This window comes from Galendromus occidentalis, unplaced genomic scaffold, assembly GCF_000255335.2.
Source record: "Galendromus occidentalis unplaced genomic scaffold, Mocc_1.1 scf7180000076500, whole genome shotgun sequence".
Lineage (NCBI taxonomy): Eukaryota > Metazoa > Arthropoda > Arachnida > Mesostigmata > Phytoseiidae > Galendromus > Galendromus occidentalis.
The window spans coordinates 559,825-577,447 of record NW_003804489.1 but is presented as its reverse complement, the minus strand read 5'-3'; the positions used below and the strand labels follow the sequence as shown (position 1 = coordinate 577,447).

General features: G+C 50.6%; 4 protein-coding genes and 1 pseudogene across 5 annotated transcripts; 1 reads left to right on the top strand and 4 right to left on the bottom strand.

The window, feature by feature from the left end:
* Positions 1 to 1,743, bottom strand: part of LOC114828602 (uncharacterized) — a 1,997-nt pseudogene extending 254 nt beyond the window's left edge.
* A 177-nt stretch (positions 1,744 to 1,920) lies between these two features.
* On the bottom strand, positions 1,921 to 2,794 carry NP15.6 (NADH dehydrogenase [ubiquinone] 1 beta subcomplex subunit NP15.6). The gene has a single exon (XM_003739332.2). It carries the CDS (start codon positions 2,517 to 2,519, stop codon positions 1,986 to 1,988), a length of 534 nt encoding a protein of 177 aa, XP_003739380.1. The 5' UTR covers positions 2,520 to 2,794; the 3' UTR covers positions 1,921 to 1,985.
* A 1,240-nt stretch (positions 2,795 to 4,034) lies between these two features.
* RpL32 (Ribosomal protein L32) lies at positions 4,035 to 5,163 on the bottom strand. 2 transcript variants are annotated; one of them, XM_003739331.2, is made up of 3 exons: positions 5,133 to 5,163; positions 4,825 to 4,923; positions 4,035 to 4,370 (listed from the first exon to the last, which is right to left on the bottom strand). In XM_003739331.2, the coding sequence occupies exons 2-3, from the start codon at positions 4,918 to 4,920 to the stop codon at positions 4,059 to 4,061; spliced, it is 408 nt and encodes a 135-aa protein (XP_003739379.1). In that variant the 5' UTR covers positions 4,921 to 4,923; positions 5,133 to 5,163; the 3' UTR covers positions 4,035 to 4,058. The 2 variants fall into 2 exon arrangements, with proteins under 2 accessions (XP_003739379.1, XP_018497589.1); XM_018642073.1 differs by having other exon boundaries at positions 5,072 to 5,135.
* Positions 5,164 to 5,863: 700 nt separating this feature from the next.
* Positions 5,864 to 11,286, top strand: AdipoR (adiponectin receptor). Its single transcript, XM_003739330.2, has 6 exons — positions 5,864 to 6,006; positions 7,588 to 7,797; positions 7,898 to 8,396; positions 9,308 to 9,495; positions 9,982 to 10,175; positions 10,315 to 11,286. The coding sequence occupies exons 2-6, from the start codon at positions 7,617 to 7,619 to the stop codon at positions 10,456 to 10,458; spliced, it is 1,206 nt and encodes a 401-aa protein (XP_003739378.1). The 5' UTR covers positions 5,864 to 6,006; positions 7,588 to 7,616; the 3' UTR covers positions 10,459 to 11,286.
* Positions 11,287 to 11,925: 639 nt separating this feature from the next.
* On the bottom strand, positions 11,926 to 17,537 carry CenG1A (Centaurin gamma 1A). The gene is made up of 9 exons (XM_029113268.1): positions 17,366 to 17,537; positions 15,611 to 15,669; positions 14,905 to 14,992; positions 14,528 to 14,749; positions 14,287 to 14,408; positions 13,714 to 14,055; positions 12,744 to 13,609; positions 12,345 to 12,594; positions 11,926 to 12,237 (listed from the first exon to the last, which is right to left on the bottom strand). Exons 1-9 carry the CDS (start codon positions 17,535 to 17,537, stop codon positions 12,172 to 12,174), a joined length of 2,187 nt encoding a protein of 728 aa, XP_028969101.1. The 3' UTR covers positions 11,926 to 12,171.
* Between the last annotated feature and the right edge of the window lie 86 nt (positions 17,538 to 17,623).

The following is a 17,623-nucleotide window of genomic DNA, read 5'->3' as shown; positions in this document are numbered from 1 at the left end:
TAGTTTTCTGCTCTCGTTCCAAACGCCTGAGGTATTGGCGAAATGGCGTGGATGTGTTGACACATCTTCCCACTCTTCCCGCTGGTGCAATTGCAGGTGTATATGTGGGTGCAGCACTTGCAATGAACGCAAGTGAAGGGACACACGCTAGCCTCACCAGAGGCTTCTGTGGGACACTTATCTTCCTGTCGAGAGACTTTGAAGCAGGTGGGGCTCCGCTCATTTTGAATGGTCCACTCTTCTTTCGTCGTTTGGCTCTCGTGGTTGCCGAGGAACAGTTTGTACGACTCCTCGATACTCTTTTGGTGACCGCGCACAACGTCGATGACGCTGACGCCTCTCTGTCGACTGCAATAAAAGGACAAAAATCGAAATGTGAATGAAGGCGAAGGAGAAATTCGCTCGGAACCCTGGGCAGCTGAATATGTTCATCGATGGCAATCGGAGTCAGATAAGTCTCAGCCTATGGAGTACCTTCTCGGAATTGCTTCTTCTATCTCCGTTTCTTGAACCTCGGGTCCGTTTATTTGGAAGAACAACTGTTCTGCCGTACTGGGTACTTCAACCTGAGAATATGAATCCTTTTAGGTATCGGAAACTGTTCATGATCAGTGATTCAGTACATTCCCGGCCTTTTGGACGCAATCTGCTACTCACCGAAACCGAATTCACAACGTTTCGCACGGTCCTCGCGTTTAGGAATCTGAGGGGATCGTCCTCAGCGACATTCGCCCCGATCGTGTGGTGTATGAGCTCAATTATGTCTCGTATTGATTTTCCCCGCTGAGCGTGGTATTTGATAAATTTCCTCTCACTGTCGAGAAGTGCTAATCTCTTTCCCTCGATCGCGTGGTTATAATGAGTGGTGAAGCCTTCGATGGTGATACGGCCTGCGAAAGGGGGAGGGGGGTCATGGTAGGCTGGGGAACGGTGGATGAGTTGAATTTCCCTTTGATGCTTATCTCAGAACAGGGTCGAAGAGCGGGAGCGTGAAGCCTTACCATCTGGACAGCTGCGGACGGAGACGTGAGCTGTGCAGAATGTTCCGATTTTATGCGAGCTGGTATTCCTCTTCCGGACGAAATTACCCCCGAACTTGATGGCACGCCCTGTTTTCACGTAGCCATCTCTACTGCAGACAAAGTACTGCGTAGCCGATTCCAGTGACTTTCCCCTCTTCTTCACAAACCGAACCTTGTGGACCTGCAGTTATTCCTTCGTTACAGTGGTAGCATTAACGGCAACCGGCGGAATTCGGGAGCGAAGCTTATGGCGGAGCGCTTTGAGAATTGAACATCTCTTGATTTAGACATTGAGCATCCCTTGGCTCACCTTTTGCAGCTTCTCAAAGAAAACCGTGAAATCCTCAGTGGAGAGAAACTCGCCCTCTACCTTATGCAGGAGAAAATCGTGCTCCTGATACAAATGTCCGAGCAGATCGGTTCTTGTTTTCCCGATGTACTTGCAGTCCCCTTCTCCACATTTGAATGTCGTCGTACGGTAGAGATCATTCCAATCCAGCTCCGGGTGATTGGTTGATATGTGAGATTTCAGAGTGTGGAGTCTGGTGAAGTAAACCTTGCAGATGTGGCATTTGAAGCTCCTGTACATTTTCGATTCCGAATTGACCTCGTTGGCGTCGATTCCTCCATATTGTTCGTCCTCCATCTCCTGGATATCGATGTCCTGTTCAATGGTCTGAACCTCATCGAGAGGCACTTCCTCGATGACTCCAGCCTGCATTCTGAATTTTCAATACTGTTAATCGGGAAGCCGAATCGTTGGCAGTAGCTAAGGGAGAAAATTATCATCATTGGAAAGAGTCGAATCGAAGGAGAGATCAATGCGAAACTTATGACGAGCTCCGACATGGCAGGGCTTATCGCGGCGCGCGCTCAATGGGAATGAAGACGCACGAGGTAAACATGGTGTGCTCATTGCATTTTATTAATATTATCATATGATCACTCTCCTTGCGCAGTCAACTACAGGTAAACTTCGTGTCCTTCCTCGTAAAGGAACTCTTCCGACGGCAGATTGATTCTGTCGACAGGAACCAAATCCTTGTCCACCAAAGGCAGTCCGTATTTCTCGCGTCGCGCGAGTTCTAGGTAGGCTTCCCGAAGCGCCCAATCCTGTTGACGCCAATCCGGCAGGTAAGCGATCCAAGCGGAGCCGACCACGACCATGAGCGACACAAGGAAGAACATCGTCGCGTGGTATACATCAGCGTCCCTCTCTTTGTCATAGTAGCTGTAACCATAGCTGATCCAGTTTCGGGGTTTCTTCACGGCGTCGATGAAATCCTCCGGGGTTCGTGGAGGATTTGCGATTTCGTTCGGTGGCATCTCTTCGCTACGCCCGAAAGATCGATTCGCCACGGCGGACGAGGTTTTCTTTTCCGAAGACGATATCAGTCTGATGAGCGCGGCCGACATTTCGACCTTGTGCTTCGGTATGAGCACACTCTTCGAAGCGGAGCCCAACAGCCGCATAGAGGCCATCCGCGACAAGGCCATCCTGCCGAAGTCTGACACCTCAACACGGAACAATGCTCCTCACTCCTCACTGGTTCGCGATGTCCCCAAGCACCTTGTTGTGTCTGTGTTGTTGCTCGATATCTATTGTAGAAGTATATACCACCGTCGTTCGGTAAATGTAGCCCCCCGCACACGGTAACACCAGACCAAGCTTGTATATACGGATGGTAACTTTTTTGCGCTCGAATTCATTTGGCTCGTCGCGATTTTTTCAGAGCTGTCCGTTCGCATGCAATTGATCAGAAGCTCACCTCTCCTTCGATTCGCTTATAGAGAACGTTCCTGAAGCACTCACTCTGCCATGTTGATGTAGGCCTAACAAAACTCACTAAAACTCGGATCAAGCTTGAACCGGCTTTCCGAAGATTAGCTACAGGAAATCCCGGGCTGTTCGAGAAATTCAAAAGTTCCGCTCTATAAGCTCTTCGGACTTCATCCCGTCTTTCACGCGGTGCGCCTCTTCATGACGAATGGAAACTTTCGGGATCTATCGCCTGATTCATGTCCCATGCACCCACTTATGTCCGTGACATTTTTTGCTGTGCTTAAGAAATTCCCCGCCGCAGAACATGGTGCTCATGAGCTAGTCTTTCGACGCGTCGTAGTGATGCGTCGGAGATCGAAGGAAATTGGGAATGTCTGAACTCCGACGGCAGGACCTGAGGTGCTCCAGAGCTGACGGAGCGGAGCCCCTTATTTTGCGGGATATGAGCGAGGTCTCCATCCTGCCATGTTCGTGGACTTTCAATCATAGGTATGGGGAGTTGCTCCATGTTGAATCGCTCGACGTCCGGAAATCGCGCGAGAGAAACTCTGCCGGTTAGGCTCAGGGGAAAAAGGTGAGAGTTCTCCTGGGGAGCGCCGATAGCAGCAGAGCAATTTGATCAATATCTCCTTGATTTCTCCTATCACACAATGGCCTTCTGGAACGGGGCTTCTCACGCCCAGACGTGAACCGACGGACTGCGCACCGTTCTCTGCAATTATCGCATACTTCGATCACGCTCTAGCGTCCGCGAACTTCTCCGACGTGCGTTTCCCGTGTTGGATGCTATCTATCTGGCGTTAGACAAATCGGAAACATCAGGATCTCGCCGGTACCTGACGTCATGGAATCGTACACGAATGAGATAATCGTTGTCATCGCCTTGCAAGCGGGACTTCGACGGTCCGGGATTCCTGCGGATTCTGGATCGAAATTCCTTCTGGGCACGAGGTAGCAACGGTGCAAGAGACACTGACTTAGTTAGAAATCTCCAAGAGGTGAAGGCGGCACGCGAGGGGACATGGCATGTCGCTAATCGGTGTTGAGAGCAGCAGCTTGGGCTTCCCGAACGATCAAGGTGGCGTAAAGTCACTTAACACCACGGAAAAGCCGCTAGCAAAGCTTCATGACCACGAATCCTACACGAGCGGGCTACTCGAGACCCCGCTCTTCTCCGAGCGTGGAGACCGATGGTGGAATTCGGCTAAGGAAAAGAGAATTCTCGGACATACATCACACACAACCGAAGCACTTTATTCAGTCTCTTCTTGACGGAGCTTCGCGTGCCTGTTGGTGACCAGGATGGAGAGTTGGCGAGCTCTCTCGACGAGCTCCTTGCGTTTCTTCGCAGAAACGGTGTGTGCGATCTCGGCACAATAACGCTTGTTGGTCATCATGAGCATTTCGAGCTCTTTCAGATTGTTGACGGTGACTTTGCGGAAACCGTTCTGGAGCATGTGGCGGGTCTTCTTGTTAGATCCGTAACCGCAGTTGGGCATGAGGTACTGTCCCTTGAATCGCCTACGGACTCGGTTGTCGATACCCTTGGGCTTGCGCCATTTGTTCTGGAAGGCGAAGATCATGTGTGAGCGTCGTGTCAATATGAATCTCCCTTGCGATCTGATCGGAGGAGCCCATACGATCGTCATGGAAACGTCATTAGACGCAACCGGATCATGTCATATCATAATCAAATGTATACAATTCGTAGCCTTCACGAGTCAATCGTCTACGATACGCAGGCTCTATGATTGCGGTGCCGGTCCCTCAGCCGGGCACGGTGCTCCAGGATGCCCGATGGACCATGAAGTTCGATACCGCCGGATGTCGGAACTGCCCGCTCTCAGATCTTTTCGGCGACTCAGAGCGAGCGAGAACTCGAGATATCCGGATGCCTCGAAGAACTTCGTATCGAGAGCTCCATTGGTCGCAACGAGTTTCCTGCATACACTTTCACGTGGCTTTTCAAAACAAACCAAGCTCCTGAGCAATACTCGCGAGCATTTGCTCTCAACTCACCGACAGTCTTCCGTATCGATCACTCTGGTGACGAGTAAACCTCTTCGTCCTCTTCTTGACGATTTTCATCGACGTAGCCGGCCTGAGCTTGGTCATTTTCTGTAATTCAGGGAGGAACACCACTGTTTAGAACACACATACGGAGTGAGGCTTCGGTTTCGTGACAAGACACCCCTCCAAGTGCTCTCTTCTTGAGCCCGAGCTGATCTCGTGACTCCGGACGATATTCACTAAAAGCAATTCTCACGAATTATCTCATAATAACGTAGATTTGAACGGATAATTTCTAAGAACGTTGAAACACACACCGCAGGTTTGCTGGCCACCGGAAAAGAAAGAGCCAGTGGTGGTTTCGAAATGAAGACAGCCACAGCAGAGCCTGTGGCGCGCCAAAATTCGAATCTCGGAGGGGCTCGATCGGTGCGCATAGTGACCATGATCATCGAATTATTGTCATGATTGGGGAAGAATTCGTTCTGCGAGTGATCGGCTCGGTTGCCTAAGCGGTTTCTGGTGAACTAGTCAGATGGGTCCGTGCGATCGGTCTCAATGATTCGTCTTCTCCTGTGTAGTCGAATCGATCCGCCTTGTCTCTCCTGACACCGTCCTCGGAATATTCGGAATTTCGATGGTATTCCCCCTCACGGTATGCAGGTAGAAAATGAGGGAATCGTCATGGAATTTTACCTGTGAAGATCAACGTATTTGGAAACCCGTGGAGGGAAAACATCATCGACACCTCCAAGATATGCTATTAGCAGAGCCCTATCGCCTCGCCGTAAGCCAACAGCGCCTTCAAACCCTGCACAGCTCCCGAATCTTGGCTCCAGTGCATTCCCTCGCCGCGTAAGGAAAGCCCGTCCCATTCTGGATGGGATGCATATAGGGAGGTGATAAGCTCGCGGAGTTGTTGCAGATGAATGATAATAATCGTAGCCGATGCGTAGTAGTGAGTCCGGGCTGAGGAGAAAAGATTCAAATTTCGCGCCGGGGCGGTCCTCCCGTCCACCTCCTTTCTCTCCGTCCCTCAGCTGTCTTGTGGTGGTGCTGGTGGTAGTGGTGTGTGGATCCATGAACGACAAATGGCAGTGTGAGAGCTACTTCTCAATCAAGTGCGAACGACGGCAACGAGGGCTCTTTGAGTTCGAGCCTCGTTTGAACTTCTTCCATGATTGAACTCTGGTGAGTTTGTTTCAACAGAGCTGCGGCTCGCGTTGTCATGTACGTCAACAATGCCAGCGTGCATTCTCCGGGATTGTTACGTCATAGCCCTTGGCAAAGATAGTACCTGCTGCCGCAAGAGCGGCATTTCAAGCAGGCGTGGATTTGGATGAGTTCCATCCACTTGGGAGCATCCGACAGATAAGGACAGTATGCTGTCTCCGGGCTCTCGACTTCCGCTCGAGATCGCGTGACATTCGTTTGTACCTACAAAGCATTCGATAACAGCCGATGGTAGTGAAAGACTCTTGCAATTCGTTCTGACAATCGGAAGGAACCGGGAATTCGTCGGTTTCCGGTCACTGGGTAATTACCTCGATCGTTCGCTCCCCACTGTCGATCTGCGGAAACTCGCGTCCTCGTCTCCATGCGAGCATGGAGTTACCTTGCGCCTTTAGGGGGAGGCTCGCACTGTCAAGACAAAATGGGATCGATCTGGGGTCTCTGCGATATTGATTGCCCAATTTTTGGAAGTAGTGGGGATTCCCATTGAGGGACCATTCGTCTTGCTCACGCTCGACTGTCAGACGATAAAGACTCTGTTTTGTCGGATGGGATATCCGATCCAACTCGCTCAGCTGTAGTCTTTCAGACATACAGCGCTCAGCGAGTCCCATGATCTTATGATATGGCATCGGTCTAGTGGCTGCTCATCGTGAGTTCTTCAAAGATTTCCTAGAATTACTCTTCCGTCAGCGAAGCCACACACACCGCTGAGGCTGTAAGAATTCAAAATTGTTGATGCACATCTGGAAAGCCGGAATAATTATATTATTGAAGCTGTTGGCAGCTTATACGACGGACACCAACAATCCGTCAGAGAGCTGCTATTCTCGCCGGCAGTCAGTCGACTAAGTAGGTCCTTAGTTTTTCGAGGGTCAGCTGACGTGGGTCAGAATTCGGACTCGAAATAGGGGAAATCGTTGGCCAACAGATGGGCTCCATAGAGTGATGAGACGCGTATGTTTAATTATTGCTCTCGACAAACGAACGCGTTGATTCTAGCCGCAAACGAGAGAACGGCGGAAATCGGGATCCTGTTGACTGGGCTCATCTGAAACTGGCCCAGTCGGGAAGCGAAGCATCCAAGAACAGGCAGCGCGGAAGAATGATTTCCATTTAATCCAGTGCGCCGATTCCTCCAACCTGTGCAGCATTTTCTGCATCCGCCGCGCCGCGAAAGTAGGCGGAGCCTTGGATATCGGATGTCACTCGATTCGTTTCCGAACTTTCCGATGAAGCAAACTCAATTAGCTTGCGCTGTCGATTGTTGGCTCGGGACATTAGTCGGGACCTCGCGGCCGAGCCGCGGCCCGGGCATGTTCGGTACCTCGTATCTGAGGTAGTCATTCTCGTATTCCCTAGTCTATCAGCGACATGAGCTTGAGCGGAACGTCATTCTGACCGAGAGATGGATTCCGATCCTCCTAAGCGCTAATTCGAAACGTGTCCCGTTCCACTCGAGTGATCCTCGACACAGCCTTCGAAGATGATCGATCGAAAGCTCCTTACCCGAGACTACGATTCCCGCTCATTTTCCAGATATACGAAAATCCAACGAAGGTATCGCGATGTCTCGATTCGTGCGCAGCGCCTCAGAACGCCGCGAGAGCGAGGAGATGGAGATACGACGAAGACCGGTGTTGAATAACGATCTCGATGCCGACCTGGGCATGTTCGACGACACCGTCAGCTGTCTATCGGACCCGCACGTGTTCGCGCCACCGGGGACGCCCCAAGACGGTGCATCGGGTGAGCTTGATTCCAGAGATTCAGGAAAATCGAACGAGTCACGGATACGGAGCGGCGACCGGCGCATCATCGTTCTGAGCATCTCTTCGTTTCGTTCCAGACGAAGAGACAAACATCGACTCAGAAAACATCGTCGGCGAAGATCTGGATACCTTGAGCCTTCCGCAGAGAGCGGCTGATCAGGCGGAGCAGCTTATGCGTAAGGTTCTCGACGAGGCAGAACAGGCGGAACAACTCGTTCTCAAGGTACTCGAGGAGGCGTGGAAGGTCTGTCACTTCAGCTCACTGCCACAGTGGCTGCAAGACAACGACTTTCTTCATCGGGGACACCGGCCTCCACTACCTTCGTTTTCGGCTTGCTTCCGTTCCATCTTCCGTATCCACACAGAAACCGGAAACATTTGGACGCATCTACTAGGTTGCCTGTGGTTCCTGGGTATCGCGATCTATTTCGTCGTCCAGCCCTCCGACTGGATCCAGTGGCAAGAAAAACTCGTGTTCGCCACTTTCTTCCTCGGAGCTATCCTCTGCATGGGGATGAGTTTCACCTATCATACGGTATCCTGTCATTCGGAACAAGTTGGCAGACTGTTTTCAAAGTAAGTGCAATTCGTGAGTCGTTCGAAATTTCAGACGTTCGGGAGTCTCTCGGCAGGATCATGATCTTGGATCGGGTGCGAATTGCGTGGACGCGGGGAAATACCCTCTCCCGAAAATAGATTTCGAGATACGCGTTTGGCCAAGACCAGCTGCGAAAAGATTATTATCTCGGATGTCTTGATAAGGATCGACATTCCGATCGCGAGTTGCTGATACTCTGAGCGGTTTCGAAAAGGATTCTGTTTTTTTTGCGGAAACATACGCTCTCCGTATCGCCTTGGGGATATCCACGGCCCACGTAGCAGGGTGGTGTAGCTCTGTGATCTACAAGCCATCACGCGAGACTCAGCTTATCTCGAGGCGAGTTTGCTGAGAACTCTGCTGAGAAGAGACTATTTATGTGACTGCCCGTACCATACATGGTTCACAGAGATCCCCGCAATCTGATGGTGAGCGATCAAGGTTGGATCTTCATGCTCGATAGGAGCTTCTCCAACGCTTGATGGGGGAAAACTGCTCGTTTTGACTCCGGTCTGTTGACCGACCGACCGACTCACCTTCCGTTCGATTCGCGAAAGAGTCTGGAGGGACGCGCGGTCGTGATTCTAGCAGAACTTTCGATATCTCAGTATACCATATGTGTTTCAAGGTCATGGAGCGTCCGTCTCAGCGCCGAGATGCTTCGACAATCACACCAATGATATCCTATCCAAATAGAGCAGAATATATCCTAGAATTCGAGAACAGATCGATGATGAAATTTCCAGACGCCTATTGATAATCGTGCGTCAACGAATTCTTGTGATGGTGGAATCGACTTCCAAAGGACCACGACCTATAGGATTCCTCAAGGAGATCGCTTTTATCGCTTGATCATCGAATCAAAGTGTGACGGATGCATTCTTTACAGATTCGACTATTGCGGGATCGCTTTACTCATAATTGGTTCGTTCGTCCCTTGGTTGTATTATGGCTTCTATTGCGACTTCCAACCAAAGCTCATCTACCTCACCGTGGTCATCGTGCTCGGAATTGCAGCCGTAATTGTTTCCCTATGGGACAAATTCGGCACTCCGAAATACCGGCCTTTGCGCGCGGGTGAGTTTCCATCTTCTTATTTACAAGGGGAAAAGTTCGGTACAGCGCTTCGTCGACTCCGCAATCCCGAATGGAGAGCTCGTGTAAAAGGTCATTGACATCCGCGCTGAAGGGCGTGGATGACGCTCTCTCTCCCTGGATTCTCGCATAGAGAGCGAACACTCGAGCGGATCGGGGGACTTGTTGCCATTCTTTCAATGGAACATTGCTTGCATGGCTCGACATCGCATGAGAGAATTGGAAAAAAAATTGGGTCATTCCCCCGGTCTGGACTAGAGTATCCTGTCTCAAGCAACTGCGTCCGGAATGGGGAGATGCCATAGGGGCGATCGTTATAGAATCAGGAGGACTCGGTTCGTCGATGGTCTGAGCCCTTGTCTTACTTGTTCTAAAATTCGGAGTTCGATATCCAAGCCCACTGGAATTTACACGAGGTCGGACACAAACTGTTCACGAAAGTTGACGCTCATCCCTTGCTTATTGCAGGTGTGTTCGCGGGTTTTGGGCTCAGTGGAATCGTCCCCGCTGTGCACTACATTTACATGGAAGGTTTCCTCTCGGCATTTTATAACGCCTCCTTTGGCTGGCTCGTCTTGATGGGTCTTCTCTACATTTTCGGGGCGGCGCTCTACGCGCTTCGGGTCCCCGAAAGATGGTTCCCCGGCAAATGTGATCTATTGGTGAGTCCTTGCATGTCATTACCTTTTTTTTTTATTCTCTCCGATTTCATCTCATTTCTATCTCGGGGGTAGAATCCCGATGCGAGGCGCGAGACTCTTCAGGTTATTCCGTCAACTGACTCTCTGCGTCCCATTGCAGTTCCACAGCCATCAGCTGTTCCACATCCTGGTGATCGCAGCAGCCTTCGTCCACTATCATGGAATCACGGAAATGGCTATGAAGAGACTCACCAAAGGCGAATGCCACGAAGTCGATCATTCGGACCCGATCGTCACATACTAAGGAAGAGCTCAATCGCTCGGACTCCGGATCGCCAATCGAGCGTTGTAGTACGTGGACTTCAGTTTCAGAATCGACACATTTTAAAACGACCGATCACGGGATCCGCTTGTTAAGGTATCTGAAACGACGCGCACCGATCACTGTTCGCACCTCGCGCGCCTTTACAGAGAGATTACACACAAGCAAATACTAATTTTTTATGAAGCGGATCGAGTGGTCCTGTCCTGCAATCACAGCCAGACAAGCAGTTCCCGGACATCGAGTTGTCCCTCAAATACCCGTGCGCAGGTCTTTCAGTGATAGACGATCGATGAAGAGGTGTCGGAGGAGATCGATATCATTTTTTAGGGAGAAGACCTCGTGCGGCTCGAATTTTAGCTAAGCAACGGAGAGAGAAGGGGAGGAACATATGTGATAGGAACAATCTTAAACACAGATCGCTGCTTCTCTAGCGTCAATTGAGCTGCGTGTAGTGTATCGTTCCAATGACCCTGATGACTTCAAGGTTTAAATGCTCCTTGTGCCGACGGTGCTGGAGACTCCGGGCAGTTCAGTAAAATGCTTTTCAATCAAATTGGTCCTAGGTTTGGGATTCACGATAGGGGCAGGTGCAACGGAACAGATTCTACAAAATTCGCAGAGGAAAACTTCAAGCGCTGGGGTCACTCCAAGGGAGCCTGAATTGAGAGATTCTCAAACGAAGCCCGGGAGTCTATATTCCAGAATCTCCAGGTCCTGATCGACCGGAAAAAATTAGTTGTTTTGGATATATTCTTTGATAAAGGACATATTGTAAACAGTGTTATAATAAAGTGAAGGAGAAGAAAACTCAACGGTCATTCTCTGACCACTTCCCCTGGCCCAGCACCCCGAAGCTAGTCCATTGAGGACCATCGTCTTCAATTATTCATATTCTGGGTTACGACATGAGGACAGGCTTCACCGACTCATGTCTCGGTGAGGTCGATTCTCAGTCTCAAATCTTCTTCGTCAGAGCTCCACTTGATAAGAACTCAATGAGACTCGAAGAACAAATTCCGAGGATCCGCGAAGGAATTAGCGATACTGATGATGGATCCCGGTTTAGCTCTGTCGAAAATTGGATTCCTTGACCGAGGTCTGCTCTGGGAGATGTCCAGCGGACCCGATGCATTGAGCTCTCTCAAATCCCATCTTCGCTGATCTGATCCAATCCCGTTCCGTAATCTACTTACCCTCTCCCCGCCTCCGTAGGATATTCAGAGAGATCTACTTAAGCCAACGTTGTCGATAGCGTTCCACTGGATTATAGAGGATCAATCCGAGAGAGGATTCTCGCAACGAAAGAGGAAAACGCAACAAGGGGGAATCGCGCGACTGACCTGAGTCCCGACTTCACGGACCATATCGACGCATTCTCAATCAAACGAGAAGCGATGGAAGACGAATACTCTGCTGACTCAATAAACTTCCGCAGTAGATAGGTACTACGAATTAATTTATTGGAAAAATATGTGGTCCTGAACCTGCGGGTACTATCATCCCGCACACTCGACGCCTGGACGTCTATTGCTTTGCATTATATCGCTAGCCTAAAAAGCTCATGGCTCGTATGGTACAGATCTTCCGTTTCCGCTCTCCAGCATTGTTCAATACATACAACTTTATTTACAGGCATCAATCGAATGAGTTTTTTGCGCGTAGGCTAAATCCTAATGAAGATCTTCCCGGTTGTTAGACCTTGCGTTCCTGAACTTCTTTCAATACTCCATCCTTGCACGAACTCTCACGGCCACTCGCCTGCGAAGAATTTCCGATTGAGGAACTAGACCCGCGGAGAATCGACAGTGAAAGATACCCTTCCGATTTTTTTCTAAAAGTCGTGGTCCAATCGCGAAAGAACTCACCATGAGCATCAGCTGGACTATAGCTGTGTTCCCTCGAGCGACAGCCAGGTGCACAGGGGTTCGTCCTTCTACGACGGAGACGTCAACGTTTGCTCCATGAGCCAAGGCCAGTAACACCCTGGCAACATCTCCACTTTCGATACCGTCAACCAGATAAGTGAGTGGCGTTCTTTGAGGTACACTTCGAGGTAGGTTTTTCAAGAATTCTTTGTCCAGGTACTTGGCACGTATCCATCGTTCCTTTTCCTCCCTGCAAATCAAGACGTCGATTCGATCTCGATTCCTACGAGTGATGGGAGCGTAATACTCTGCGATTCCGTGATGAGCATAAGTTAGTGAGCCTCGCTGAGAAGTACGGCGAACGCAGATACTTATTTCAAGAAAAACGTAGGTGCGTACCTGCTCGAATTAGGAGTGGGTTTGCCTTCCTCTTTCGTGTTCGACTCCCAGATGGTATTTGCCATAGTGTTCCCGATGGCAGCCATAACGCTGAGCTGCTCAGCGCTCCAGTCGTCGAGATTCAGCGAGCGGACCCGTGAGATATGCGAGCCCAGGTTTCTATGAATACCCGAACACGTTATACACATGAGCGCACCGTGATTAACGGATGCCCAATCCGGATTCGGGGCATCGCAATCGACGCAGTGCTTGTTCCCAGCGACTTGGTACTTGAGAGCGTTAATCGCTTGTCCCTGCACATCGTCGTCGGCACCGCCCTTGGCCGACTCGCATGCTTGCAGAGAGTTCAGAATCAATTCTTCTATGGCTGTGACCCATTCGTCGCGTTCCTGAGTGGTGGCAGCTTCGAAGCGCCAGGTTTTACAGCTTACTGAGATCAACATGAAATCGAGTTCCTCCGACGTCAACGAGGTGTCGTCGAGCATCTTCGAGCTCCCTCCAGACTTCATCCGTTTGTGGTGGCTCCGTTTCTTGTTCAGAGGTGTCTCTTTCGTCGAGAGCATCGGGTTTGTGTTGGGAATCACCCGGTTTTGACATCCCCGAGGATTCTGTCCGGGGATTTTCACTGTGGTCTGCATGAGTTCGATTTCTTTGCCGTTGTGATTGTTCATGTAATCATGAATTGTGGCGTGATATGTGAGTCGCCCGTCTTTCGTCAAGGTGACATATTTCTTCTTCTTCGACTCCTTCGCTAGGCCTTTGAGAGAACGTTTGAGTAGGTAGCCTTGTTTCACCGGTATCGATCGTCCAACCCCGTACTCCTGACCATTGGCTTTGGTCACCTTGTCCTTTTCCTTGTCCTTGCTCTGGATCGGGAAAAGGAATCATTCATTAGGAAACTCGACTCCGAGCCCCCGGCCATGCAAATCAAAACTTTGTGGCGCCCAGGGGCCGAGCTCCTCGTACTCACAAAAAGATTCGACCGACGTTTATTCTTCCGCGCAGCGTTCGGGGTCCCCACCGGAGTCTTATCTGTGACAAGACTCAGCTTGGAATCGGTTTTCGGGCCCGGACTCAGCGACAGCGGGATTATAGAAGCTTCGGTTTTGATCGTAGTGTCCGAGCCGTTGCGAAGGGGCTGCGGGTCGGAGAGTTTCCGATCGCTCGACAGAGTCGAACGCTCCGCGGTTGTGGCACTAAAAAAGCTTGTGGGTTGATCCGTCGGCAGGGCTGCGGTTGAAGACGATGACGTCAACGTTGAGTTCCGATAGCTGCTCTCGGCCACCAGACGATGGCAAACTTCAGAAAACACCTGTTTCAACGATGGACTCATGTTTAAGCTCCGCTCCGGAATCCGCAGAAACACTGACTGAGCGGTGCTCAGTAGATTTTGGAACACGGCGAGTTCGAGGTGTCGATGTGCTTCGATGATAAGAATGTCCCGCCGCCCTCTTCGCCACTCGACAAGCCCAGCAGGATCTACTGCTCGCTCTATGTATGGTCGCGATACTGGAACGCGACTTCATCCAGGGGGGAAAATCACCTTTTCCACGTTGAGTCCATAAGTTGCGCACGTTTCGTAGTAGGCGCAGTTGCCGAGTTCCTGAGCCAGCTTGCGCGCTCGCTGATCCGTTATTTTCCGCGGATTATTCTCACTAATAGCGTCTGATGGGGGCAAAGGATTCATTAGTTTCTCCGCGGAATGAGGCTTGGCCGTCATCGTGAATGAGCTTTTTTGCCTCGGCGACGAGACCCTTCGAGTTCGCTTAAACGTCGGCTCTGACCTTGCGTTCCGATCAGTATGACGGGGACGTCCATGCGGAAGTTTCTCATTTTTTTGTAGAACGAAAGAATTTCTTGGAAGGAAACTTCGTTCTCCAAAGAGAAAACCAGCAGTACGGCGTCCACCCATTGTGCGAACTGCCATTCGGGAGCGCCAGCCTCGTCTCGAATCATCATCAAATAGCTCGAACCGTCCACGGAGATCTCCTTTTTGAAGCGACCGCCTGAATATGAAATCAATCCAGTGAGCAACCAAGTTGTCCCTCGCAATTTCATTCCACTCCATCCGGATGGAGTCTTCTGGCCGACTCCCTAGGATTAAGTCCCAGGTCCCAGTTGCCCGATCCCCTAAAGTAACGGAAAACGATCGCCGACTCACCTTCGGGAGATTCCTCCTGGATGTAAGAACCCGTCAAGTACCTGTGAACGAGAGAAGATTTCCCGCTGCTGAGACTTCCGAGAACACCCTGGAATAGAGTCGCTTTCAGAAAGGAGATCGATTTATTACTGCAGACGAGTCAAGTTTGCGAGTCCTTGAACCATCGGAATATCGATTCGACAACTTCGCCAGGCGTCGGAGTGTCGGGCTCTCACCAGGTGAGCAGCCTGAGCGGGAAATGGTGGTTCGGGTTCGCTTACTCCCCTAATGGATCCCAACGGAACGCAAACGGAAAGCAAGCGCCCGCCTCCATCCAGCAATGAAAAATTACTCTCTGCCCCATCCTTTATTCACATTAGGCATATGGCGCAGCGTTGCCCAGAGTAAGTTGTACACGGAAAGCATACGGGCTTCTGGCATCAGCTCCTGACTCATGATGCAGTAAAGCTCTGGGAGGAGTCGCGCTCCTCGTTGTTACTTAGTTAGAAAAATAGATTGCTAAAAGTCTTCCATCCGGAAGGAAAACAATCCGAGCGGGCTCGGGGCGAAATCCGTAAACGCTGCGGTGTAGCGATTGTTCGCAATTCCACCGTCAACTTCGGAGCTCCCGGAAGATTTGCCGTCGGAATACACCGTCCGAGGAGACGAATAATATTATTTGGCGAGTAGAAGAGTTAAGGCCGAGACTTTTTGCGAGAATACTCACCAGTCGGATGTCTGGAACATTCCTGCTAAGAGTCCACTCTGGACTGTTGACGAAAGCATCTGTGGAGCAGAAATAAGATTTCTGTATAAGAACCCACAATCCATTCATGAGCAACGCCGAACGCCCGTCCAGAGTGCTTCTCTTTGTTGAGCACCACAATGCGCTGTTCACACCCATTCGCACGAGTCGAACTGGACAATAGGGTGCCATTAGCATACAAACAAGAATTGAACTTCGGTAAACCAAACTCGTCGGATAAATCGAGTAGGGCTGAGTTGAAGAAAACTCCGTCACAACTTGGACCGGAACTCCTCCATGCAGAGAGAGAAAGCGACAGTTTTCTCAATTGAATTAGCGCTCCTCGAGCGGTCGATGGCTCGAAAATATCTTGACACAAGATATGCTGATGCCACATGAGGAGAATAGGATTAGGCGACGATTTAAAGCTCGACCATAGCGAGCTGTTTTCCAGAGTTGAACATATTCCGGCGGTCGATCGATGTTAAGAATTTCGCGCAGCTACCAACGGACCGCCGGGGCGAGCGTACTTGCAACAGTTGAGACACGGTTGCGGTACTGCGACGACGGAACCTGTTCCAGTGGCAGCGAACTGTTATCGTCGTGGAGGGAAAACAGAAATAACGACGAAGAACATTCCAGCGAAGACTCAACATGGAAACAGAGGAGGACGATACGCGTCAGCTTTCATCGGAATCGGATTTCCCCAGAAACTAGGCTTCGACACTAGGCTTCCCGATTCAGGAGAACCTTCGACAGGAGTTGTCAGGGAGCTGGAAACGGTACCTCTTCCATTCAGGCAGCAGATGTATCAAAATATTCATTCAGCCAAGAGATTCGGGGAAGATCGTCTCCCCTCCAGAATATCCTGCGCTGCGTGGACCTCAGTCCCATCCAGCTGTTCTGATTGAATAACCGTGAGCGAACTACAGTTGGAACCCGTTATAACGGGCACACGCTTTTAACGGACCGATAGCTCGGTCCCGGCCGAGCCATCGGGACCTCCCCCCTAAACTGATTCGCTTGTGAGGGACACAATTACACACACTCGGATACAACGAACTAATTCTCTGGCCCCGATTCTATCTCGTCCCGTTTTATTGAGCTCGCTTATAGCGGACCTATTCTTGCGAGACGGAAACTTCTTCGGAAGTAATGAAGGATGAGATTCTTGTCACAATCAGTCACGCGTATTCATTCTGGTGGAAGACAGGGTCGTGGGTGCATTCAAGTAGCTCTTCTGATTCATTCTGGGCCTCTCGGAGCAGGTGTGCGGATATAACGGACTTTGGATATAACGGACCGTTTTGGCCGATTCCATGGAGTCCTTTATAACGGGGCTCCACAGTAGCTCTTCAGGCTCTACGTCTCACTTGCCGTGGGCTCCGGAACGACAGAGTAAATCGAAGTGAATCGATCGGTCTCTTCGGGCGGAAGCCTGTGGAGGAGCCAAGGAAACCACGACTAATAATATCCGCGAACGGATTGACCGCGGATTGGAGACTCTGACAGGGTCCTCGATACACTCAGTGTCTGCTGGTGCGTATTCTCAACGGGGAATGAGTGCTCTCAATAAAAACGGCCACAATGCTGATTGAGGAGATCCTGCCATGAGCGAGCTGAGGGATAAGGAGCGTCACAATCTGTGTGGCAGTGGTCACAGCAAAAAACAAGTTAAGAAAAAGACGTGGCCAAGGAAGGGGCATCCGGACTATCGTGTGCAATGGGCTTGCTCACCTTCGATACAGACGACGTGTTCGCGGACTTGCTGCGAGATGAACTGGTCGTTCAGAGCTTCGATAAGGTCGTAGATGGCGTATATCGACGGATGAACCGATTCGAATCTATCGATCTCTTGCCGGATCGAAAGGGAAGACGACAGGAACGGCGACGAACGTTGGCTCGACATACTCCTTTGCAGGGTTTGCAGTCTACAATCGATTTGAGAAATTGAGACCTCGATCCAGGGTTCCCCTTCTCGGGGCCCAGGCTCCT